This window comes from Cherax quadricarinatus, chromosome 36 (genome assembly GCF_038502225.1).
Source record: "Cherax quadricarinatus isolate ZL_2023a chromosome 36, ASM3850222v1, whole genome shotgun sequence".
Taxonomy (NCBI): Eukaryota; Metazoa; Arthropoda; class Malacostraca; order Decapoda; family Parastacidae; genus Cherax; species Cherax quadricarinatus.
In genome coordinates, this window is record NC_091327.1 from 31,352,471 (window position 1) to 31,380,344 (window position 27,874).

Consider the following 27,874-nt stretch of genomic DNA (forward strand, 5'->3'; position numbering starts at 1 on the left):
AAGATTATGAGGAGGAGAGTGGTGGAGCACCTAGAAAGAAATGAGCTTATTAACAACAGCCAGCACGGTTTCAGGGACGGGAAATCCTGTGTCACAAACCTACTTGGGTTCTTTAACAGGGTGACAGCAGTAAGACAAGAGAGAGAGGTAGGTAGAATACATTTTCTTGGACTGCAAGGCGTTTGACACAGTCCCACACAAGAGATTAGTGCAAAAACTGGAGGACCAAGCAGGAATAACAGTTAAGGCACTGCAATGGGAATACCTGTCAGGAAGACAACAGCGAGTCATGGTACGTGGCGAGGTATCAGAGTGGGTGCCTGTGTCGAGCGGGGTTCCACGGGGATCAGTCCTAGGACTGGTACTGTTCTTAGTATTTGTGAACGACATGACGGAAGGAATAGATTCAGAGGTGACCCTTTTGGCAGATGATGTGAAACTGTAGAGAAGAATTCAATCGGACGAGGATCAGGCAGAACTACAAAAGGATCTGGACAGGCTGCAGACCTGATCCAGCAATTGGCTCCTGGAGTTCAACTCCACCAAGTGCAAAGTCACGAAGATTGGGGAAGGGCAAAAAAGACTGCAGATGAAGTACAGTCTAGGGGGCCAGAGATTACAAACCTCACTCAAGGAAAAAGATCTTGGGGTGAGTATAACATCAGGCATATCTCCTCAAGCGCACATCAACCAAATAATTGCTGCAGCATTTGGGCGCCTGGCAAAAATCAGAACAGCATTCCGACATCTTAATAAGGAATCGTTCAGGACCCTGTACACCATGTACGTTAGGCCCATATTGGAGTATGCGGCACCAGTTTGGAACCCACACTAGAGAAAGTGCAAAGGTTTGCAACAAGACTAGTCCCATAGCTAAGAGGAATGTCCTACGACGAGAGGTTAACGGAAATCAAGCTGACGACACTGGAGGACATGAGAGACTTGGAGGACATGATAACGACTTACAAAAAATGAGAGGAATTGACAAGGTGGACAAAGACAGGATGTTCCAGAGATTGGACACAGCAACAAGCGGACACAGCTGGAAGTTGAAGACACAGATGAATCACAGAGATGTTAGGAAGTATTTCTTCAGCCACGGAGTGGTCGGATGTGGAATAGTTTTGGAAGCGATGTAGTGGAGGCAGGATCCATACATAGCTTGAAGCAGAGGTATGATAAAGCTCATGGCTGAGGGAGAGTGACCTCGTAGCGACCAGTTAAGAGGCGGGGCCAGGAGTTTGGATTCGACCCCTGCAACCTCAACTAGGTGAGTACAACTAGGTGAGTACAAACACATACACACACACTCACAGACACACACACACACACACACACACACACACACACACACACACACACACACACACACACACACACACACACACACACACACACACACACACAAGCAGACGGACAGACAAACACACACAGACACACACAGAAACACACAGACACACCCAACCCCAACATTCTTGCATGACCACAATGAAAAGAAACTGAAAGTTTGGTACACAAACGCGGATGGAATAACCAATAAACATGAGGAGTGGAACGAAAGAATCATTGAAAAATCCCCAGACATCATAGCAGTCACAGAAACAAAACTCGCTGAGACAATAACAGACACAATCTTCCCAACGGGATATCAGATCCTGAGGAAAGATAGAAGGAGTAGATGGGGAGGAGGGGTTGCACTGCTCACAAAACACCGATGGGGATTTGAGGAAATGGAAGGCATGGACATGATTGGAGAAAGAGACTACATTGTAGGTACAATTCAGTCTGGAGAACATAAAGTAGTCATTGGAATGATGTATAACCCACCACAGAACGAAGAAAACAACAGGGTGATGGTGGCTGAGGTGGCAAGAAGAGCTCACTCGAGCAGAGCAAAGTTACTGGTAATGAGCGATTTTAACCACAGGGAGATCGACTGGGAAAACCTGGAGCCACATGGGGGTCCCGAAGCATGGAGAGCCAAGATGATGGATGTGGTACTTGAAAACCTCATGCATCAACATGTCAGAGACACAACCAGAGAGAGCGGGGAGGATGAGCCAGCAAGACTGGATCTTGTGTTCACCCTGAGCAGTTCAGACATTGAGGACATCACTTACGAGAGGCCCCTTGAAGCTAGCGATCACGTGGTTCTGAGTTTTGATTATATAGTAGAGTTACAAGTGGAGAAGGTAACAGGAACTGAAGGGGACAGGCCAAACTATAAAAGGGGGGACTACACAGGTATGAGAAACTTCCTGCAGGAGGTTCAGTGGGACAGAGAAATGGTAGGAAAATCAGTAAACGAGATGATGGAATATGTGGCAACAAAGTGCAAGGAGGCAGAAGAAAGGTTTGTTCCCAAGGGAAACAGAAATAATAGGAAGACCAAAACGAGTCCTTGGTTTACCCGAAAGTGTAGGGAGGCAAAAACTAAGTGCAACAGAGAATGGAAAAGGTACAGGAGGCATAGGACCTAGGAAAACAAGGAGATTAGTAGATGAGCCAGAAACGAGTATGCACAGATAAGGAGGGAGGCCCAGGGACAGTATGAAAACGGCATAGCATCGAAAGTCAAATCTGTCCCGAGACTGTTGTATAGCCACATTAGGAGGATGACAACAGTCAAGGACCAGGTGATAAGGCTGAAGAAAGAAGGTGGAGAACTCCCAAGAAACGATCAAGAGGTATGTGAGGAGCTCAACACGAGATTTAAGGAAGTATTTACAGTAGAGACAGGAAGGACTCTGGGGGGACAGATCAGATGGGGACACCAGCAAGGAATACACGAACAAGTGTTGGACGACTTACATACAGATGAGGAGGTGAAGAAACTGCTAAGGGACATCGATACCTCAAAGGCAATCGGACCGGACAACATATCCCAGTGGGTCCTTAGAGAGGGAGCAGATATGCTGTGCGTTCCACTTACCACAATCTTCAACACGTCCCTGGAAACTGAGCAACTACCTGAGGTATGGAAGATGGCAAATGTAGTTCCCATTTTTAAAAAAGGAGACAGAAAAGAGGCACTAAACTATAGACCTGTGTCATTGACATGTATAGTATGAAAAGTTATGGAGAAGATTATCAGGAGGAGAGTGGTGGAGCACGTGGAACGGAACAAGAGTATAAATGCCAACCAGCACGGATTCATGGAAGGCAAATCCTGTGTCACAAACCTTCTGGAGTTTTATGATAAAATAACAGAAGTAAGACACGAGAGAGAGGGGTGGGTTGATTGCATATTCTTGGACTGCAAGAAGGCCTTTGACACAGTTCCTCACAAGAGATTAGTGCAGAAGCTAGAGCATCAGGCGCATATAACAGGAAGGGCACTGCAATGGATCAGAGAATACCTGACAGGGAGGCAACAACGAGTCATGGTACGTAATGATGTATCACAGTGGGCGCCTGTGACGAGCGGGGTCCCACAGGGGTCGGTCCTAGGACCAGTGCTATTTTTGGTATATGTGAACGACATGATGGAAGGGTTAGACTCAGAAGTGTCCCTGTTTGCAAATGATGTGAAGTTAATGAGGAGAATTAAATCTGATGAGGACCAGGCAGGACTTCAAAGAGACCTGGACAGACTGGACACCTGGTCCAGCAAATGGCTTCTCGAATTTAATCCTGCCAAATGCAAAGTCATGAAGATAGGGGAAGGGCACAGAAGACCACATACAGAGTATAGGCTAGGTGGCCAAAGACTGCAAACCTCACTCAAGGAGAAAGATCTTGGGGTGAGTATAACACCGAGCATGTCTCCGGAAGCACACATCAATCAGATAACTGCTGCAGCATATGGGCGCCTGGCAAACCTGAGAACAGCATTTCGATACCTTAGTAAGTAATCGTTCAAGACACTGTTCACCGTGTATGTCAGGCCCATACTGGAGTATGCAGCACCTGTTTGGAACCCGCACTTGATAAAGCACGTCAAGAAACTAGAGAAAGTACAAAGGTTTGCGACAAGGTTAGTTGCAGAGCTAAGGGGAATGTCCATTGAAGAAAGATTAAGGGAAATCGGCCTGACCACACTGGAGGACAGGAGGGTCAGGGGACACATGATAACGACATATAAAATACTGCGTGGAATAGACAAGGTGGACAAAGACAGGATGTTCCAGGGAGGGGACACAGAAACAAGAGGCCACAATTGGAAGTTGAAGACACAAATGAGTCAGAGAGTTATTAGGAAGTATTTCTTCAGTCATAGAGTTGTAAGGCAGTGGAATAGCCTAGAAAATGACGTGGTGGAGGCAGGAACCATACACAGTTTTAAGACGAAGTTTGATAAAGCTCATGGAGCGGGGAGAGAGAGGGCCCAGTAGCAACCGGTGAAGAGGCGAGGCCAGGAGCTAAGACTCGACCACTGCAACCACTTAACACTACACAAAACCCTTTCATAAACTCCAGCAAGAGATGAATGGAATCACTGGAGTGTCCTATTCTGTGTGTTCGTATTATGAGGATACATGTCTTCTTCGAAGGCTTCTTAGTTTATCGTTAAGTCATGGTGGGTACACAGGCTTGTGTTGTGCCCATGGCCCGGGAAGGGCCATCCCACGAGAGAGAGCTACTAGTACTTGTGACTTGCTGCTAGGCCGCTGTGTGAGTGAGGCAGAGGCAAGGGCAGGCAGGCTGGCATGCCCACCGAGAGGCCTGGCTACAGAGGGCAGCACTTTAGTGGCGCAAAATATGAACTGAGCTGGCAGACAGCATGGGCTGTCTGTGCAGACAGTACAGGCTGTCTACATATGCTCGGCCACCTACCGCGCGTTGTCCCGACGCGACGATACTGGTGGTAAAAGGAATTCGGTCTCTCTCTCATAGGAACAGGGCACAGAACACAAAATAAAAACATATATATACATATGAAAAAAACATGTGGGGTGTGTTACACAAATAACCCGCACATGGACAGAAAAAACTTCCTACAGGGAGGGAAGAAAAAAACATGTGGGGTGTGCTAAACATCGTTGTCAAAGGCAGTGAGTGTCGATGGGCATCACTGCACGCCTTCCTGTGTCTGGACAGATACTGCAACACAGGAGACATCGCTGCGGCTGAGCTGTGATGTAACAGGGTACGGTCTCCTCTGGAACGGTGAAGCAGTCATCGTAGGAGTCGCTGCAGGTTTTCACTCAACCTGGGGCACGACATGCTGGTGCCCTCGAGTGAGGCGTCGACAAAACTCGGCAACTGGGCAGGACTTCTGGCAAGCGACTCAGGAGGACACTTCTCGACTGGTACTGTCGCTGGGCTGTCACTGCTGGCGAGCGTGGAGCGAGTTGTGGAGCGAGTCGTGGCAGAGACGACTGGGCGAAACATCTGGGAGTCGTAACATCATACACCAGACTGCAGTGAGAGAGCAAGCAGTCAAAGTGACATCTTCTTTGTGCAGGCTGCTCACTGAAGCTTGTGACACGAGGCTGACACAGCGCCTGCCGACAGTGGTTAACTGTGGCTTTGCGAGTATCATTCTCTCAGCAGTTGGAGTTATAGCAGAGGTTAGTCTAAGCATCCCCAGACTTGTTTCTCTACATATAACTGCACTCTGATGGTCTGGAGGTGAAGTGAAACAAATCTCGATGGGAATCGTAGCAGGTACGATTCTGCAGAACATCACGAGCGACGACCATAAAAGCTTTCTGTACAAGAGGGCTCGGGCTCGGGGCTGTCTTGACATCAGCTGTCATACGCACTGGTCACTCGGGTGACTTAACACAGTGGTGCTACTCAGGTCTGGCTCAGATCTCACTGGACACACGGAAACTTTAAACACACCGCGGTATATGCGGTACAACATGGCTTAAACTAGCAAATGATGCTTTTCTGCGCACAAAACTGACACTAAGACATACTAAAATGTGAGAACACTGACTGAGAGGAATTAACACATGACATATATCTTCTCTTAGTCTTCTCAACAATACTAAAATAATTACTGAACGCTCGATGGTGACATCATGTGATGTTGCGAGGTGATGTCAGCAGACATCTTGAGGTGACGTCAGGCAGACATCGTGAGGTGAAGTAAGCAGACATCGTGACGTCACGAAGTCGGGCAGCATCGTCGGTGACGTTAATGTGATGCGGGCAGCATACCACAGCATGAGGCCTGGTACATCTGGTAACTCACGTGGCTGGTAGATCTACGTGACATCGTCCACACCCACGTGGCGTCAGGATCCACGTGGCATCGTGATCTACGTGGCATGCTGATCCACGTAGCTTCGAGTGGTCTCGGGCACTCGGATACACAGTTCTGGCAATGAATTCACATGGAAAACAGCAGAAAACACAGCAGAGGGAGTGGGCAGTGGTGAGTGGTGTATGGTAGGCTGGTGAGGTGTGAGCGTGGATGAGTGTATGGCAAGGGAGCATCTGGCCATTCCTCCTCCTCCTCCCTCAAACACGTGGAGAACTCACACTGGACACAGAAATCACCACAAAACTCACCTCTGGCTTGCTGAAACAGCTGTGCTGAGCTGAACAACAACAGCAACATACAAGTGACGCTGAACACGTGACTTGAGAAACAGCGTGGGACGCTGTAGCGTGGGGTCACTTACAATTCTCGGAGAATTTCGGCAAATTTCGGCTGGATCCTGCTTGTACCTGTGTCTGGATGCTCAAACGTGCAGACACGACATCAGGATAACTCGTTGAGAGACGGATGCTTCTTGTATGGGATGATGAAGTGAAGATGACTTCATACCTCTTCCTTCCTCTCTCAGGGTAAACACAACTGCTGCGACCACCGCTTTCCACCATTTATAACGAGTTTGTTTGGTAGTACGGTAGTGGGGTGTAAATGATACATCTCTTCGGAGGCTTTTTAGTTTATTGTTAAGTCGTGGTGGGTACACAGGCTTGTGTTGTGCCCATGGCCCAGGAAGGGCCATCCCACGAGAGAGAGCTACTAGTATTTGTGACTTGCTGCTAGGCCGCTGTGTGAGTGAGGCAGAGGCAAGGGCAGGTAGGCTGGCATGCCCACCGAGAGGCCTGGCCACAGAGGGCAGCACTTTAGTGGTGCAAAATATGAACTGAGCTGGCAGACAGCATGGGCTATCTGTGCAGACAGTACTGGCTGTCTACAGTCTCAGGTGCAAATGGTACTTGCCATCTATTTCCCCAAGCTGATACAGATCTGAGCTAGTGATTGATGTTGCTTAGAGCAGCTGGCATTTTTTCTCTTGGATAAGTGAATGTCAATGTACAGTCGACTGCATATGCATGGAATTCTGGGATGAGATGAAGAAGGTCGTTGAAGTAGACATTCCATAACAATGGTCCCAGCACGCTTCCTTGTGCAACACTTGCCCCAATAGGATGTCTTGCTGATTCCGTTCCATTGAGAACTACACTTAGAGATCTACCATGAAGGTAATCACTGAGGAGACATAGCGTAGAGCCTGCAATTCCCAGTGCTTGAAGTTTTGCTAAGAGGCCCTGGTGCCACACCCGGTCGAAAGCGCCAGCAATGTCCAGTGCTACCACACAGCTGACTTTGGATTCATCCTTTGACTGGTGCCACTTAGTGGAGAGGTTTAACAACAGATCAGCAGCAGAGTAACCTTTCCTGAAGCCATATTGACGATCACAAAGTAGTGAGTGGTAGTCAAAAAACTCTGTCATTTGTCTTGAGATTATTGTCTCAAGGATCTTACCAGTGATTGACAGGAGTGACACTGGTCTGTAGTTGCTGATTTCTGCTCTGCTCTTCTTTTTGTGAACAGGGACTACATTTGCCTCTTTCCACAGAGAGGGCCATTTACACTGTACTAGGCAGTGCTGAAAGATGCGAGTTAGAGGTGCTGCTAGCTGGTCTGCACATCTTCTCAGCAATCTTGGGCTCAACTTGTCTGGGCCCACAGCCTTTTCTTGGTCAAGCGATTTAAGAAGGAAATGCACCTCCTCCTGCCTTATTGTCACCACTGACAGTTTGACACAGTTCTTGCAGCTAGCCAAGGAGGGACCCTTGCTGGATCAGGAACTTGCATTTTGGTAGCAAAGTGTTCAGCAAAGAGGTCCGCCTTCTCTTGACTACTAGTAGAGGTGGTCCCATCCTGTCGATTTAGAGGTGGAATGAGTTCATCAGGCAGATAACCTTGTCTGTCCTTGACCAGGGACCACCAGGTTTTGGAGCCTACCCTACCTGATGCTAACTTTCTTTTAGTGTCCACCTCCCATTTAGCAATGGCCCACTTTTGAACGTCACCCATATGCCTAAAGGCTTGCCTGGGCAAGTTCCTGTTATAGGTGGTAGGATGTCTCATACCTTCTCTCTCTCTCTCTCTCTCTCTCTCTCTCTCTCTCTCTCTCTCTCTCTCTCTCTCTCTCTCTCTCTCTCTCTCTCTCTCTCTCTCTCTCTCTCTCTCTCTCTCTCTCTCTCTCTCTCTCTCTCTCTCTCTCTCTCTCTCTCTCTCTCTCTCTCTCTCTCTCTCAGCTGAGAGTTTCCATGAAGCCCAGTTTTTGGGATTAAATTATTTTTGTCTGGTGGTGAAAAGGTTACGTGCAGTTTATATGACTCTCGTTCAGTCGATAAGCTTTAAACCTCCAATTGACCACCTAAATCATTGCCAGTTACCTGATATCAGATATGCACTGTGTTGCATAGTTTAGAATGTATTTTTATATTAACCCAGACATGTTATGATCAGTGTTGCTTGTTTTACACATTATGATCAGTGTTGTTTGTCGTCCCAGATATGTTTATTTATCGCCCAGTGTTGTAGTTGTTCCATATTTATAATTATACATGATTTTGTTTTGAATTAAAAAAACACCAAATTCGTTATCAGTTTGCAGGATTATGTCGCAATATTTTATATTATATTAAATACAGATTACACACACACGCGCGCACACACACACACACACACACACACACACACACACACACACACACACACACACACACACACACACACACACACTGCAAGAAGGCTTTCGACACAGTTCCCAACAAGAGAGTAGTGCAGAAGCTAGCGGATCAGGCACGTATAACAGGTAGGGCACTGCAATGGATCAGAGAATGCCTGACAGAGAAGCAACAACGAGTTACAGTACAAGATGAGGTATCACTATGGGCGGCTGTGACGAGCGGGTTTCCACAGGGGTCAGTCCTGGGACCAGTGCTGTTTTGGTATATGTGAATGACATGATGGAAGGGATAGACTCAGAAGTGTCCCTGTTTGCAGATGATGTGAAGTTAATGAGAAGAATTAAATCAGATGAGGATCAGGCAGGACTCCAAAGAGACTTGGACAGGCTGGATACGTGGTCCAGCAACTGGCTACCCGAATTAACCCAGCCAAATGCAAAGTCATGAATATCGGGAAAGGGCAAAGAAGAGTATAGGCTAGGTAGCCAAAGACTGCAAACCTCACTCAAGGAGAAAGATCTTGGCTTGAGTATAATACCAAGCACGTCACATCAACCAGATAACTGCTGCAGCATATGGGCGCCTGGCAAACCTGAGAATAGCGTTCCGATACCTCAGTAAGGAATCGTTCAAGACACTGTACACCGTGTACGTCAGGCCCATACTGGAGTATGCAACACCAGTTTGGAAACCACATCTGGTCAAGCACGTCAAGAAATTAGAGAAAGTGCAAAGGTTTGCGACAAGGCTAGTTCCAGAGCTAAGGGGAATGTCCTACGAAGAAAGGTTAAGGGAAATAGGCCTGACGACACTGGAGGACAGGAGGGTTAGGGTAGACAGGATAACGACATATAAAATACTGTGTGGAATAGATATGGTGGACAGATACAGAATGTTCCATAAAATGGGACACAGAAACAAGGGGTCACAATTGGAAGTTGAAGATTCAGATGAGTCAAAGGGATGTTAGGAAATATTTCTTCAGTCACAGAGTTGTCAGGAAGTGGAATAGTCTGGAAAGTGAAGTAGTGGAGGCAGGAACCATACATAATTTTAAGACGAGGTATGATAAAGTTCATGGAACAGGGAAAGAGAGTCCCTAGTAGCGGTCAGTGAAGAGGCTGGGCCAGGAGCTAAGACTCGACCCCTGCAGCCACAATTAGGTGATTACAAATAGGTGAGTACATACACACACACACAGGAACCATACATAGGAACACAGGAACTATACATAGTTTTAAGACGAAGTATGATAAAGCTCATGGAACGGGGAAAGAGAGTACCTAGTAGTGGTCAGTGAAGAGGCGGGGCCAGGAGCTAAGACTCGACCCCTGCAACCACAATTAGGTGAGTACAAATAGGTGAGTACATACAAACACACACACAGGAACCATACATAGGAACACAGGAACCATACATAGTTTTAAGACGAGGTATGATAAAATTCATGGAGCAGTGAGAGGGAGGACCCAGTAGCGGTCAGTGAAGAGGCGGGGCCAGGAGCTGTATCTCGATCCCTGCAACCAAAATTAGGTGAGTACACACACGCATATACAACAGACCTAGTGTCTAATCGACATGTGCCTAAGACAAAATGGTAACTAACACACACACACACACACACACACACACACACACACACACACACACACACACACACACACACACACACACACACACACACACACACACACGCACACACGCACATACACACATACACACATACATACACACATACATACACACACACACACACACACACACACACACACACACACACACACACACACACACACACACACACACACACACACACACACTCAAACACTGGCACGAAAGAGTAATAGAGGCATCACCGGACATCATAGCTCTCACAGAAACCAAGTTTACAGGTATGATAACAGATGCCATCTTTCCAAAGGAATACCAGATCCTGAGGAAAGACAGAGGGAACGGGGGGGGTGGAGGAGTGGCACTGATGATCAAAAACCGATGGAATTTTGATGAGCTGGCGAGAGGAGACAGCGGAGAAGCAAGTGATTACATAGTGGGAACGCTTCACTCTGAAGTTCCCAAGGTGGTAATTGCAGTGATGTATAACCCACCACAGAACAGCAGGAGGCCAAGGCAAGAGTATGACGAGAGCAATAGAGCGATGGTTGACACACTGGCTGCAGTGGCCACAAGAGCTCATGCATGCAGGGCAAAGCTACTGATCATGGGTGATTTTAACCACAAGGAGATCGATTGGGAGAACTTGGAGCCACATGGGGGCCAAGATACATGGAGGGCTAAGATGATGGAGGTGATACTGGAAAACTTCATGTACCAACACGTAAGAGACACTACAAGAGAGAGAGGAGAGGATGAACCAACAAGACTGGACTTAGTATTCACCTTGAGTAGTGCAGATATTGAGGACATCACATATGAAAGACCCCTTGGGGGCAGCAATCAAGCGGTTTTAAGCTTCGAATACACAGTAGAGCTACAAGTGGAGGGGGAAGCAGGAAGGCCAGGACGAATGAAGCCAAACTACAAGAGAGGGGACTACACGGGAATGAGGAACTTCCTGCATGGTGTTCAGTGGGACAGAGAACTGGCAGGGAACCACTTAATGAGATGATGGAATATGTAGCAACAATGTGCAAGGAGGCTGAGGAGAGGTTTGTACCCAAGGGTAACAGGAATATTGAAAAAGCCAGGACGAGCCCATGGTTCACGCAAAGGTGCAGGGAGGCAAAAACCAAGTGTGCTAGGGAATGGAAGAAATATAGAAGGCAAAGGACCCAGGAAAATAAGGAGAGCAGTCGTAGAGCCTGAAATGAATATGCACAGATAAGAAGGGAGGCCCAACAACAATATGAAAACGACATAGCAGCAAAAGCCAAATCTGACCCGAAACTATTGTACAGTCACATCAGGAGGAAAACAACAGTCAAGGACCAGGTAATCAGGCTAAGGAAGGAAGGAGGAGAGACAACAAGAAATGACCGTGAAGTATGTGAAGAACTCGACAAGAGATTCAAAGAAGTGTTCACAGAGGAGACAGAAGGGGCTCCAGAAAGACGGAGAGGTGGGGCACACTACCAAGTGCTGGACACAGTGCACACAACCGAGGAAGAAGTGAAGAGGCTTCTGAGTGAGCTAGATACCTCAAAGGCAATGGGGCCAGATAACATCTCTCCATGGGTATTGAGAGAGGGAGCAGAGGCGCTATGTGTACCCCTAACAACAATATTCAATACATCTATCGAAACAGGGAGATTGCCTGAGGCATGGAAGACAGCAAATGTAGTCCCAATCTTTAAAAAAGGAGACAGACATGAAGCATTAAACTACAGACCAGTGTCACTGACATGTATAGTATGCATGGAGAAAATCAGGAGAAGATGGAGAAGATTATCACGTTGGTTTGCGTGCAGAAGAGTGGTGCTCTGAACACCTAGAAAGGAACGATCTCATCATCACAGCAGCCAACATGGTTTCAGGGACGGGAAATCCTGTATCATAAACCTACTGGAGTTCTATGACATGGTGACAGCAGTAAGACAAGAGAGAGAGGGGTGGGTGGATTGCATTTTCTTGGACTGCAAGAAGGCGTTAGACACAGTTCCACACAAGAGATTGGTGCAAAAACTGGAGGACCAAGCAGGGATAACAGGGAAGGCACTACAATGGATCAGGGAATACTTGTCAGGAAGACAGCAGCGAGTCATGGTACGTGTGTCAGAGTGGGCACCTGTGACGAGCTGGGTTCCACAGGGGTTAGTCCTAGGACCGGTGCTGTTTCTGGTGTATGTGAACGTCCTCATGGAAGGAATAGACCCAGAAGTGTCCCTGTTTGCAGATAACGTGAAGTTGATGAGAAGAATTCAATCGGATGAGGACCAGAAGTAACTACAAATGGATCTGGACAGGCTTCAGGCCTGGTCCAGCAACTGGCTTCTGGAGTTCAACCCCATCCAGTACAAAGTTACAAAGATTGGGGAAGGGCAAAGAAGACTGCAGACGCAGTACACTCTAGGAAGCCAGAGACTAAAAACAACACTCAAGAAAAAGGATCTTCGAGTGAGTATAACACCAGGTACATCTTCTGAGGCGCACATCAACCAAGTAACTGGTGCAGCATATGGGCGCCTGGCAAACCTCAGAACAGCATTCCGACATCTTAATAAGGAATCATTCAGGACCCTGTACAGCGTGTACGTTAGGCCCATATTGGAGTATGCGGCACCAGTTTGGAACCCACACCTAGCCAAGCACGTGAAGAAACTAGAGAAAGTGCAAAGGTTTGCAACAAGACTAGTCCCAGAGCTAAGAGGTATGTCCTACGAGGAGAGGTTAAGGGAAATCAACCTGACGACACTTGAGGACAGGAGAGATAGGGGGGACATGATAACGACATACAAAATACTGAGAGGAATTGACAAGGTGGACAAAGACAGGATGTTCCAGAGATTGGACACAGTAACAAGGGACACAGTTGGAAGCTGAAGACACAGATGAATCACAGGGATGTTAGGAAGTATTTCTTCAGCCACAGAGTAGTCAGTAAGTGGAATAGTTTGGGAAGCAATGTAGTGGAGGCAGGATCCATACATAGCTTTAAGCAGAGGTACGATAAAGCTCATGGTTCAGGGAGAGTGACCTAGTAGCGACCAGTGAAGAGGCGGGGCCAGGAGCTTGGACTCGACCCCTGCAACCTCAACTAGGTGAGTACACACACACACACACACACACACACACACACACACACACACACACACACACACACACACACACACACACACACACACACACACACACACACACACACACACACACACACACACACACACACACACACACACACACACACACACACACACAAGCACACACGCACACACCACTCGCTTCAACACACAATACCTTAACACTACACAAAACCCTTTCATAAACTCCAGCAAGAGATGAATGGAATCACTGGAGTGTCCTATTCTGTGTGTTCGTATTATGAGGCTTTGTTATGAAGTTTACCTCAATGTGTGTGTGTGTGTTTGTCCTTAGTGTGGCACCAGACAACTGAGGTCTTGGAAAAGGTGAGCAGTAATCTGATTACCTAGACAATACACCTGCATTATAAAGTCTCCAACAATAGGGTGGAGTAACTTCAGTCTTCCGTGACGCTAGAGAAGATAATCCCCACACCACAGAATTTATGTGCTCCGAGATCCATCTCTCTCTCTCTCTCTCTCTCTCTCTCTCTCTCTCTCTCTCTCTCTCTCTCTCTCTCTCTCTCTCTCTCTCTCTCTCTCTCTCAGCTGAGAGTTTCCATGAAGCCCAGTTTTTGGGATTAAATTATTTTTGTCTGGTGGTGAAAAGGTTACGTGCAGTTTATATGACTCTCGTTCAGTCGATAAGCTTTAAACCTCCAATTGACCACCTAAATCATTGCCAGTTACCTGATATCAGATATGCACTGTGTTGCATAGTTTAGAATGTATTTTTATATTAACCCAGACATGTTATGATCAGTGTTGCTTGTTTTACACATTATGATCAGTGTTGTTTGTCGTCCCAGATATGTTTATTTATCGCCCAGTGTTGTAGTTGTTCCATATTTATAATTATACATGATTTTGTTTTGGATTAAAAAAACACCAAATTCGTTATCAGTTTGCAGGATTATGTCGCAATATTTTATATAATATTAAATACAGATTACACACACGCACACACACACACACACACACAAGGGAGAAACTGACCACATACAGGCAGGATCCAGAGTCACAGAGGGTGAGGCAATGGAAGGAGGAAAGGGCAAAATCAGTGTTTATCCATGGGCTTCAGGACAGAGAGGAAAGGACACATACTGAAAGGCAGCAGGAAGAAAGAAAGGAGATTGAGAAAATCATCACGGAAATAGGTGAAGAGATTTAAGAGATTGTAAATTTTCAGAGAATAGGGGGGTACTCGAAGGGGAGAAACCGACCAATCAAGCTGATTCTCAGGACGGAAACAGTGCGGAACAGGATCCTCCAAGAGAAACCACGGTTGAAATACTCGGAAGAATACAAGAAGGTGTTCCTAGACAGAGACAGAACACAATCAGAATGACAGCAGCTGAGGGAGAGGACAAAAAAGCGAAAGGAGCTAGGAAAAGAGACAAGGATGGAACCAGCAGAGGACAGTCAGAGAGAACAGAACAGCAAGGGCAAGCACACACAACTATTCTCAGAACCATACAACCTATCACACCATCCCAACACACACTACAATCCATACCCACAGCCTCCACCCAACACCGAGCTATAGAATCCCACAGTATGCTACCAGGTCTCCCACCCTCACAGGCCCCCCCAAACCACAGTGTCGGAAAGGAAACTGAAGGTATGGTACACAAACGCTGATGGAATAACAAATAAGTGGGAGGAGTGGCATGAAAGAGTCAAAGAGGCATCACCGGACATCATAGCTCTCACAGAAAACAAGCTTACAGGTATGATAACAGATGCCATCTTTCCAAAGGGATACCAAATCCTGAGGAAAGACAGAGGGAATAGGGGGGGGGTGGAGGAGTGGCATTGCTGATCAAAAATCGCTGGAATTTTGATGAGCTGGAGAGAGGAGACAGCGGAGAAGCAAGTGATTACACAGCGGGAACGCTTCACTCTGGAGGTCCCAAGGTGGTAATAGCAGTGATGTATAACCCACCACAGAACAGCAGGAGGAAAAGGCAAGAGTACGACGAGAGCACTGGCTACAGTGGCTAGAAGAGCTCATGCATGCAGGGCAAAGCTCCTGATCATGGGGGACTTTAACCACAAGGAGATCAATTGGGAGAATTTGGACCCGCATGGGGGCCAAGATACATGGAGGGCTAAGATGATGGAGGTGGTACTGGAAAACTTCATGTACCAACACGTAAGGGACACTACAAGAGAGAGAGGAGAGGATGAACCAGCAAGGCTGGACTTAGTATTCACCTTGAGTAGTGCAGATATCGAGGACATCACATATGAAAGACCCCTTGGGGCCAGTGACCATGTGGTTTTAAGCTTCGAATACACAGTAGAGCTACAAGTGGAGGGAGGAGCAGGAAGGCCAGGAAGAATGAAGCCAAACTACAAGAAAGGGGACTACACAGGAATGAGGAACTTCCTGAATGGGGTTCAGTGGGACAGAGAACTGGCAGGGAAGCCAGTTAATGAGATGATGGAATATGTAGCAACAAAATGCAAGGAGGCTGAGGAGAGGTTTGTACCCAAGGGTAACAGGAATAATGAAAAAGCCAGGATGAGCCCATGGTTTACCCAAAGGTGCAGGGAGGCAAAAACCAAGTTTGCTAGGGAATGGAAGGAATGTAGAAGGCAAAGGACCCAGGAGAATAAGGAGAGCAGTCGTAGAGCCAGAAACGAATATGCACAGATAAGAAGGGAGGCCCAAAGACAATATGAAAATGACATAGCAGCGAAAGCCAAATCTGACCCGAAACTGTTGTACAGCCACATCAGGAGGAAAACAACAGTCAAGGACCAGGTAATCAGGCTAAGGAAGGAAGGAGGAGAGACAACAAGAAATGACCGTGAAGTATGTGAGGAACTCAACAAGAGATTCAAAGAAGTGTTCACAGAGGAGACAGAAGGGGCTCCAGAAAGACGGAGAGGTGGGGCACACCACCATGTGCTGGACACAGTGCACACAACCGAGGAAGAAGTGAAGAGGCTTCTGAGTGAGCTAGATACCTCAAAGGCAATGGGGCCAGATAACATCTCCCCATGGGTATTGAGAGAGGGAGCAGAGGCACTATGTGTACCCCTAACAACAATATTCAATACATCTATCGAAACAGGGAGATTGCCTGAGGCATGGAAGACAGCAAATGTAGTCCCAATCTTTAAAAAAGGAGTCAGACATGAAACATTAAACTACAGACCAGTGTCACTGACATGTATAGTATGCAAAATCATGGAGAAGATTATCTGGAGAAGAGTGGTGGAACACATAGAAAGGAATGATCTCATCACCAGCAGCCAACACGGTTTCAGGGACGGGAAATTCTGTGTCACAAACCTACTGGAGTTCTATGACATGGTGACAGCAGTAAGACAAGAAAGAGAGGGGTGGGTGGATTGCATATTCTTGGACTGCAAGAAGGCGTTTGACACAGTTCCACACAAGAGATTGGTGCAAAAACTGGAGGACCAAGCATGGATAACAGGGAAGGCACTACAATGGATCAGGGAATACCTGTCAGGAAGACAGCAGCGAGTCATGGTAGGTGGCGAGGTGTCAGAGTGGGCACCTGTGACCAGCGGGGTCCCACAGGGGTCAGTCCTAGGACCAGTGCTGTTTCTGGTATTTGTGAACGACATGACGGAAGGAATAGACTCTGAGGTGTCCCTGTTTGCAGATGACGTGAAGTTGATGAGAAGAATTCACTTGATCGAAGACCAGGCAGAACTACAAAGGGATCTGGACAGGCTGCAGACCTGGTCCAGCAATTGGCTCCTGGAGTTCAATCCCACCAAGTGTAAAGTCATGAAGATTGGGGAAGGGCAAAGAAGACCGCAGATGGAGTACAGTCTAGGGGGCCAGAGACTACAAACCTCACTCAAGAAAAAAGATCTTGGGGTGAGTATAACACCAGGCACATCTCCTGAAGCGCACATGAACCAAATAACTGCTGCAGCATATGGGCGCCTGGCAAACCTCAGAACAGCATTCCGACATCTTAATAAGGAATCGTTCAGGACCCTGTACACCGTGTACGTTAGGCCCTTATTGGAGTATGCAGCACCAGTTTGGAACCCACACCTAGCCAAGCACGTAAAGAAACTAGAGAAAGTGCAAAGGTTTGCAACAAGACTAGTCCCAGAGCTAAGAGGTATGTCCTATGAGGAGAGGTTAAGGGAAATCAACCTGACGACACTGGAGGACAGGAGAGATAGGGGGACACGATAACGACATACAAAATACTGAGAGGAATTGACAAGGTGGACAAAGACAGGATGTTCCAGAGATTGGACACAGTAACAAGGGGACACTGTTGGAAGTTGAAGACACAGATGAATCACAGGGATGTTAGGAAGTATTTCTTCAGCCACAGAGTAGTCAGTAAGTGGAATAGTTTGGGAAGCGATGTAGTGGAGGCAGGATCCATACATAGCTTTAAGCAGAGGTGTGATAAAGCTCACGGTTCAGGGAGAGGGACCTAGTAGCGATCAGTGAAGAGGCGGGGCCAGGAGCTCGGACTAGACCCCCGCAACCTCAACTAGGTGAGTACAACTAGGTGAGTACACACACACCACACACACACACACACACACACACCACACACACACACACACACACACACACACACACACACACACACACACACACGCACATACAGCAAATACGAAAGTTTTACAGGTTTCAAAGTTAAAGCAAATTTGCAATGATATAATTTTGATGACGGACAGTACCAACAAATTAATAAATGAGACACATTAGCAACATCAAAATTACGATACTTGTGTGACGCAACAACACTACGATATCTTGCTACTGGGGATCTCTTTACACTTGAGAGAGAGACCATTTACTATCCTGGGTGACTGACTGATTATGTCAAAACTAATACTAATACTTCTTGAATTCTTCTGCTTCCTGTATTCGACTAATGAAGCTTGTTGCGCAGGCGAGATGTTTCAGTAATAAAGTATACCAAGCAATGCTAATGTGTCTTATTCATCAGATTTGCAAAGGCCAAAAATAGATGCGAAAATATTGGATTAGACTCTTGAAGCATCAAAAAAATCTTCTCGTAAGTGCAGTTATGGTCACGAATGATGTATCCCAATTTTCAGCCATTTTGGGTTTCAGCAAATTCTGCAAAATGTTCAGTACTGCCATGATGACACTAAAGGGATCCTGCATCAGGGATACCTAAGCATAATAAGTCTGAAAAAAAAATTGACCGTCCAACAATTCCAGGTTCACCAATCAATGGATAATGCCGCCGTCCACCCGTAGATCTAGCATTCCTCTGTGTGTTTTCTTAATGACAGAGTTTCACTGTTACAAAGGCAGTCAAGTGGATGATTAATTAAAGCTCCTTAAACAATGAAAACTTGATATAGTTCTGTATACCGAGCTCATTGTCTGTCTGTTGTCTGTTCGCGACGCACAGCTTTTCTTCATTTTCATCGTCTATGTTCAAGTTTTCTCGTTGTAGTACTTATTTTTTTTTTTGGGGGGGGGGGGGAAGAGGACAACCAAATCTAACCTAACTTCATCTAACCTAACCTCGTCTAACCTAATCTAATCTAATCTGACTATTTTAACTTTACCTCAACTAACTTATCCTAATCTAATTTAGCCTAACTTCCTGTAACCTAACCTGTCCTAGCTCATCTTAACCTAGCCTAACCTAACTTAACCTAACCTATCCAAGCCTATCTTATCCTAATCAAATTTAACGTAATGTATCTTAGCCTATATTCTAATCTAATCATACGTGTGTGAGAAATTCCCATAGATACTTAAGATAGTTAAGAGGATGGGTTGCTGCCTAGTCCTTCAGTCAGTTCTGACACCTGGTATTTTTTTTACTCTGTTGAATTTAGAGGATCAGAGGTTTTCATCCTGTTTCAGGTCATGTCAGACCTCAGCTCTGTCTTAGGTGTACTGCCACCGCCCCTTCATATAACTTACAACTTTCGATTAGCAATCCGATACCTATTTATTAGTAGTATTAATGGCAGAATTACCGACAGAATGTTAGGTAAATAGACACAGATGCAGCCACTGTGACATTTTATTGTGGGAACGTTCCGCTCTCCAGGAGCTTTGTCAAGCCTTTACTGATTGACAAAGTTCCTGGGGAGTGAAACGTCACCACAATACAATGTCACATTAGTTGCATCTGTGTCCATTTACCTAACATATTTATTAGTAGTTGAAAAATTGCGCATACCACTAGCTTTACCTGGAAATCGAACTTGTTAAACTTTCGTTGTGAATTGAGTGCTTTACCGTTGAGTTACAGGTTACGGTTCAGTTACTGCTAGATAGGTATTAGTTACAGCAGTTATAGATGACCTGGTCGGGAGTTATCAGTTGGTAGGTTAAGTGAAGTTGGCAGGACTAGCGGAGAAAGTAGAGGTACTAGCAACACCTTGGCGCTTTCTGTTTTGCTTAATCTTAACCCACCGTCTTCGACAGGGCAAGAAGCTGCCTCGTGAAGACCTGGAGGAGGGGGAGGTGTCTGACGAGGACGAGGGAGGGGAGACCAAGAGAAACAACAACCCCAGGAAGGTGCGACTGTGTCGAGAACTCTCCTCCCTCATCTCTCTCCACCGCGCCCGCTTCTCTGACCTCAACACAGCTAAGACAAGACGTCAGTATACAATAGTATTGTAGTTAGCAAAGCTGAGTTATACTACGCTAAGTATACGGTGGGAACACCCGCAGTGTGCGGCTAAACGTATATATATGAGTGCTGCGTGGTGGGAACACCTGCAGTGTGTGGCTACACTTGTATATTTAAGAGTTACATGGTAGGAGCACCTGCAGTGTGTGGCTACACAATTTAATATGAAAATTAGAAGGTGGAAACGCCCGCACTGTATTGCTACACTATTGTACATGATAAGTAAATAGTGGTAACACGATCTCTCTCTCTCTCTCTCTGTCTCTCTGTCTGTCTGTCTCTCCCTCTCTCTCTCTCCCTCTCTCTCTCTCTCTCTCTCTCTCTCTCTCTCTCTCTCTCTCTCTCTCTCTCTCTCTCTCTCTCTCTCTCTCTCTCTCTCTCTCTCTCTCTCTTCTTTTCTCGTTCGTTCTCTGACTGCACATTCAAAAGCTTCAAGAGGAATCCGTATGTGTGGTGGCAAAGTTAGCCAAGAGATAGCGTATTGGATCCCTCCCCACAATGCAGGGTGAAATGTGCTCTTTTGACAGAGGCTTGGAGTAAGGTGTGGAGTGTGAGGGAAGCCGGAGGTAAGAGAGTGGAGCAAAAGGAGAGTAGAGGATAAAGGTTACGGGAAATGGAGGAAAAGAAGGATTATAAACTGAGAGGAATACTGTATATGAGGACGAGGATAAGTGGGGAGGGTGGGAGACAGGGCATATGACACAGAGAACATCATTGTGATGCCTGACTTTCTCTCACAGAGAGAACACCAGTGTGATGCCTGATTTTCTCTCACACAGAGAACACCAGTGTGATGCCTGACTTTCTCTCACACAGAGAACACCATTGTGACGCCTGATTTTCTTTCACACAGAGAACACCCGTGTGACGCCTGACTTTCTCTCACACAGAGAACGTCAGCGAAATGTGTAGCCTGAGTGAGTCTTCAGCAGCCAAGCTGGCTCATGCTTGTCCTGAGGACCTGGTGAACCACAACAAGCGCTTCCTCACGAGGGTCTTCCCCAACTCCTCAAGAGTTGATTCTTCCAACTACAACCCACAGGACTTCTGGAACGCTGGCTGCCAGATGGGTAAGTTTCTTACTTCTGTCTTCTTAGTGACTTCTGCTACGCTGCTAAGCACACACACACACACACACACACACACACACACATGTTGGGAAGGTTCGTGGAGATGTGATGGTTGGTGTTAAACACACTTGTTGGATGGTAACACTTATATTAGCAGAGTGTGAGAGGGGAGCCCAGACTGCGTGTGTTGCCAGTTCGTAGACCTAAGTGTGGAGTGAGGATGAAGCCGGGAGCGCAGGGCTCACATGCGGCATCATGTGACGTCACACATGCTAGTCACTGAGCCTAGCAAGGGGTCAACTATGTAAAACATATGGATGGTACTATGATACTCAGATAACATATACATATACAGAGGATATCAGCAACTATGCTGACAGCTCGGTCATGTTATGTATGTCGTCTCGACATACAATACTATGCTATAGGCTGAACAAGCAGGTGTGTCTGGGCTGATTCTATACAATAGCAAAGACATACGTAACTTAGAACTAATGGGTGGTATCGTAATGGGTGGTATCGTAATGGGTGGTATCGCAATACATTACACATTATAAGAACAAATCATAGTATAATAAAGGATGGAATTGATCGATCGATCTGTATTCATGCACTCTACGGATTCTGAGGAAGAATATATATATTTACAAAGGTGAAAGTAATTAACAGCAAAAACAGATCTGGCACGCACAGATCATTATACAGGCTAAGTACTTTTAAACCCAACTCTGCGAGGGTAAGATTTACATATGCAGAATGGTTATCATCTTTGGGAGGATCGAATTCCTTTGCAATGGCTAACACATGCCTTGACTGAGGGAGATCTGAACAAGTATCTACAAAAGATACAGCTACATTCACTAGTGACTGTGGAATTACTAACTGGTATACTCTTCTGCTTGGAGTTCCCAACTCGGCTGTTCGATACAGTAATTCTTGGTTCATTACAGAGTCACTAATGGGTGCTGGTGGCTTCACAGTCAGAATAAGATCTTCCTGGAGCAGGAATCGAATCACATCAGACCACAAGGGATCGGTTCTTTCTTACTGGAGGAATGAACAAACTCGGTGGAGTGGATGACTCTCCCCGGGTGAAAAAAAATAAAGCTGTAACAAGCAATATGAGCAAGGGAGAATGGGTCTACTATCTCTCACTGCAAGCACAGGAGAAAAGAAAGGAACACGGTATCAGCTATAAAGAGACTGCGCTTACAAAAGTTAACAACATGTGAAAGTTACTCGAGAAACAACTTGTTACACGGCAAGGATTACTGTCAACTAGGATAGTATCACCATCTGGAACACAAGGAACAACAACACTCAAGTGAGCACACTAGCCACAGAAACGTCTTTCTGCAACTGCTTGCGGTATCAACAAGAGATGGCATAACTCATTACAAGTAACGTTCTTCACAAAGCGTCCCCTGGAAGGAACGACTACTTGAACAAGTCGCCATCGCATGGATAGTAGTCTCAGCACCCAGGGTTGTCTGAGGTTCCTCTGAAACCCAAGGTAACTGTACACTATCCTGCGTGCACGATATTGTGCTGGATTCCAAACAGGAGTGACAGTATTACTAGCGCCTGACCGCTCGGCTACGTTAATAAGTAATGCACGGATCTATAGAAACTTAATCTGAACTTTCACATTTCGCAGCACTTTAACACATCTCAGATACAAGCTGTGAGAACAAACACATTGCTCAAGGGCTAGGTATTGTCTTTCAGTCAGTAAGGGAATATTGGTACTGTGGACTGATTCATATCGACTTTGACTGGCATGATACACTAAGTGAACAAACAAAAGTGACAGGGACATCTTCTCAGGGTACTTAAGGACATAAAGGCAAGAATAATAGAGAGAATGGCACAATAAGCTTAAATAGGAAGAAAATGCTTAACTATTCTGCATAAGTAAAAAAAAAAAAACAAGTCACACTGTAGAGCAAGGAAAACTCACATAAAATACTCAACTGGATAAGCAACACTTTGATAATCAAAATAAATTGTACTTTACTCAAATCAAATTTACTCAAATTTACTTTAATTTGAATTAATGGCACAGTGAGTTGACTTTACTCTCAATTCAATAAAGAAATTCAACAATAAATGATAAATCAATCAAAAATAATAAAATGGAATGTCAGCAGGACTCGATACTGCTACTGGGGACGGACAAGATTACCAGGCAGCGCTCTTATCCACTCAGCCACGAATGCCACATAAGCTGGGCAGCCTGGTTCACAAGCCATGTTTCTTTCCCAGCCCCGCTTGTTTCTGCGTGGTGCATTGACACAAAAATCGCTTGAAAGGTCAGAACATACAGGAGGAGACTGAAAGAGCTTGAATCCATGCTTGAGGCTCACTGATGTGCCCGGGCTGGGAAAGAAGCATGGTTTGTGAACGAGGCTGCCCAACTTATGTGGCATTCGTGGCTGAGTGGATAGGAGCGCTGCCTCGAATCTTGACCGTCCCCAGTAGCAGTATCGGGTCCTGCTGACAAATTATTCTACCCAAGAAATAAGGTTTATTATTTGTCCAGTGTATTATTGAACTCTAACCAAATTTTATTAATTATAAATGAATCTATTCTAGCATGTATTTGCTCGAACTCAACTGTTGCTCCAGTGGATGTTTTTCAAACCCACGTTGGAGCAGTACTTCTCCTCTCTTCGGAAGAAGAGTTACTTCAACTGCTGAAGCATGATGTCCTTGACAAACTGAAGACTTCTGGTGTTACCCCAGTTGCACCTGAGAGCTATCAAGCTCAGAGGACTGTGTTTGTGGCCAGAATTAACAGTTTCATGAAACATAGCACAGCGAATGAAATTGTTGAGGACTTTAATACAGAGAATGCTGAATTTAGGGCTGTAGAAGCACATAAATTCTCTAATCCTAACAACAACAAGGTAACCTTAAAGTTAATACTTGAGACACCTGAGGAGGCCAAACTTGTGTCAAAATGGCTTCAAATGTTTTGGCACCAGATGTACACCTGACCAAATCTCTCTTGAACGATTTGTCAGTGTGACACAATGTTTTAAGTGTTATGCCTTTGGTCATAACACCAACAAATGCAGTACTCAAGGGCAAATTTGTAGCATTTGCTCTGGCCAACATTCTTATCGAGATTGTAATAATAAAAATACACCCAAATGTGTCCTCTACAACGGAAAACATCATGCTGTTTCTGCTATTTGTCCTGAAAGAAAAAAGGAAATGCAGAAAATTCTTGAAGCCAAGAAACTGTCCACTTCTAAGAAGACCACTCCCCAGGCACCGCCAACGATGTCCCAAACTTCCTTCCCAGCTCTGCCTGGATCAAGTGGGACTCCTCAGGTCTCTACCAATGGTTCCAATGTTTGGAATTCTGCCCCTCTTGGAGCGCCCCAATCTAACCCTCACCTACAACATACACAAACGCAACAACAAGGTTCAGTCTCATCTCCTATGTCTCAGGTATCTACAGCCGGGGATATGACGAGAGCACAAATAATGTATATGATGGCCGAAGACATAGCAGGTGGTGACATTCAACTCTGCTCTCAGGTTTTAAATGATCTGTTAATGGCTAATGGGATCACTCCCATCACTATCCCAGAAAATGTGAAGGCTATTATGACCCAGCCTTCTCATAGCAAGAAGTATGTACCCTACTCTCCATCTAAAAATAAGCCTAAGTCATCCCTGGCCCAGGGATCGCCCACCTCGCATACCCAGGTTGTCAACTCCCCTCAACCCGATAAGTCAACACCTGAACATAACAATGTCCCAGAAATTGGTGCCTACTCTCCCGCTATTGAAGCTGATCCAGTTGAACAGGAACTTTCCCAGGGTAACTCACCTTGCCTACCTAATTTTCCCTTGGAGCCTCCACAGTCTCCCATTAACTCTCACGAGCCTCTGCTACCTGTAACTGGGAATATCATACCTCAGTTTTCTGATGAGGACTCTAACGATTCTAATGAGTCTGTTAATATTACCACCTCTAGTGAAGATGATGGCATTTTTAATACACAAGCAACTACGCGGAAGTTCCCTCCTTCCCTTGACGAGTCCAGCAGGGATAGTGTGGATAACAAACATGACATTACTTGCAGGCGTTCAGACCGCAGTACACGAGCGAAGTGCAAGAAATAATGGGGATTACAATTTTCCAACTTAATGTTCAACATTTCTTTAATAACCGTTACCTCTTTGAGGTTGAACTACATAATTACAATCCCGATGTTATACTTCTGAACGAGACAGCTGCAAGAGTTGATCAACATATTAAATTACGTGGTTACTCTACTTTGGAGAAATCGAGAGGACCCTTTAGTGGTGTAGCCATCTTAGTTAAATTAGGATATACATTTAAAAATATTCATGTTGATGAAGATAACATTCTTGCAATAGAAATAACAACGTCTCATGAACAACTAGTGATAGTAACTTGATATTTTCCCCCGAAACAACAATATATAGAGTCAATTCCTCTACATAGGATATTAAGCAGAAATATTCCAACAATTCTAGCGGGAGATTTTAATGCTCATCACCCTGCCCTCTTCAACTGTGGAGCTGGTATTCCACTGGGTGACTTAAAAGGAAAACAACTATTTAATATCATGACAGCTAGAAACTTGTCATTTCAAGGCCTATTCTTTAAATCGTACATTGGACCTCATCCTGGGACACCAGATATAGTACTGACAAACAGAGACTGTGACATCTTTCACTGTCGTATATCTCCTGGTGGAAACGTAGGATCTGACCATATCCCTGTTATAATACAACTACAAACTTCTCCATTTAGAATACCTGTAACTCCTAAACCCAATCTTAACACCCTAGGATTTGACCCTTTCAGGGCATTTCTGGGTGACGATCAAATTGTGTCATTGGAAAATCTACCTTCCACTGCAATTGATGATGCAATCAGGTCCCTGCATAATCGAATAATTGAAGCTACTAATGCAACTTGTCAATTAGATTCCACAAAGATATACCAACGATATAAACCTACTAGGGAATTAGAGACAATTTAAGAAATTATCAAGCAGAATGTCGAAGGCATCTTCAAACGCGACAACCACCAGTAGCTACACTGCACCGATTAAGGCAAGAATTAATTAACATGATTAGTCATCACAAACGGGACTTATGGAAATTGCTAGTTCTTCAAGCTAATCAGTATAAACGTGAACCAGCAAAATTTTGGAGTAAGATCCGACAACTTTTAGGGGCAAAGCACAAGGCTCCTAACTACCTAGTTCATACCTTCACTGATGAGGATGATGAAGATGTTGAAATTAAACTTGACGATCCACAGGACCAGGCTAATTTGATGGGTGATGTATGGGAGAAAATTCTCTCCCACAATAACAGTCGTCAATTTAACAATAATCATTATCAGTTGGTAAATGAATGGAGAGATGAAAACTTGGATGATCTACAACCACTACCTTCCATCGATACTTCAACTCTTGAAGACGCCCACCCGCTTGCTAGACCTATTACATTACTAGAGATGAGTCAGGTTATTGGAAGAATGCGAAATAGAGCCCGTGGTCTCTCTGGAATAACAATGAAACAAATAAAGTTCCTACCCAGAAATTGTAAACAGTCTTTGGTAAATATCTTTAATGCCATCTTGGCCTCAGGACATTTTCCAGTGGTTTTTAAGACTGCTAGGATGATCTTTCTTGGTAAGCCCAATAAAGACATCCACCAACCTGGGAACTATAGACCTATATCTTTACTTGAAGTCACTGGAAAAGTTCTTGAGAAAGTCATTTCCAACAGATTGAACTACTATATGGAGTTTAATCACTTTTTTTACTGAAAAACAATTTGGCTTTCGAACACATAGAGGTACCAGTCACGCAATAAATGTTATTTTCGATACTGTAGTAAGTCTAAAACATCAGGGCAATCTTGCCTTAATTGCCACCAGAGATGTTCATAAAGCTTTTGATAGCTTATGGCATGATGGCCTTATATACAAACTCATTGACCTACCAGACCATAACTGGACTTTTCTCAGAGTAATATATAATTTCTTAACTCGAAGAAAAATCATTCCCACCTTTCATGGCAGGTCGACAGAGCCTTTTATACCGACAGCTGGTGTCCCACAAGGTTCTTGTCTCAGTCCACTTCTGTTCAACATTTATGTGAATGACCTTCCTCAACCAGAGTTTAATGATACAATTGTGACACAGTTTGCAGATGATGTTATTCATATCGTCTCATCAACTCCGGTAACAGGAAAATACAAGTATGAGAGAGTCATAGAAAAAATGAATATTGAACTTCGTCGAACATCTAATTGGGAAAAGAAATGGAGAATTACGAATAATCCTGACAAGGTCCTTGTTAGCATGATAGGATGTTTTGCATCAACAATTGAAGACAAAGGGGGTATCTCCATCAGAGGTACACCTGTAGCCATTAGAAACCCTAACAAGATTTTGGGATATGAAATAGACAGGCTGCTCCACTCAACATCTCATGTAACTAAAAAGA

General features: G+C 45.2%; 1 protein-coding gene across 2 annotated transcripts in view; it reads left to right on the forward strand.

Annotated features, from left to right (window-relative positions):
- The window catches only part of LOC128691308 (inactive phospholipase C-like protein 1), a 276,887-nt gene that overhangs the window by 200,969 nt on the left and 48,044 nt on the right, over nt 1-27,874 (forward strand). For both annotated transcript variants that reach the window (XM_070091631.1, XM_070091630.1), the window contains exons 10-11: nt 20,087-20,261; nt 21,185-21,364. In XM_070091631.1, coding sequence (XP_069947732.1) covers nt 20,087-20,261; nt 21,185-21,364 — 355 coding nt within the window. The remainder of the gene's footprint in view (nt 1-20,086; nt 20,262-21,184; nt 21,365-27,874) is intronic.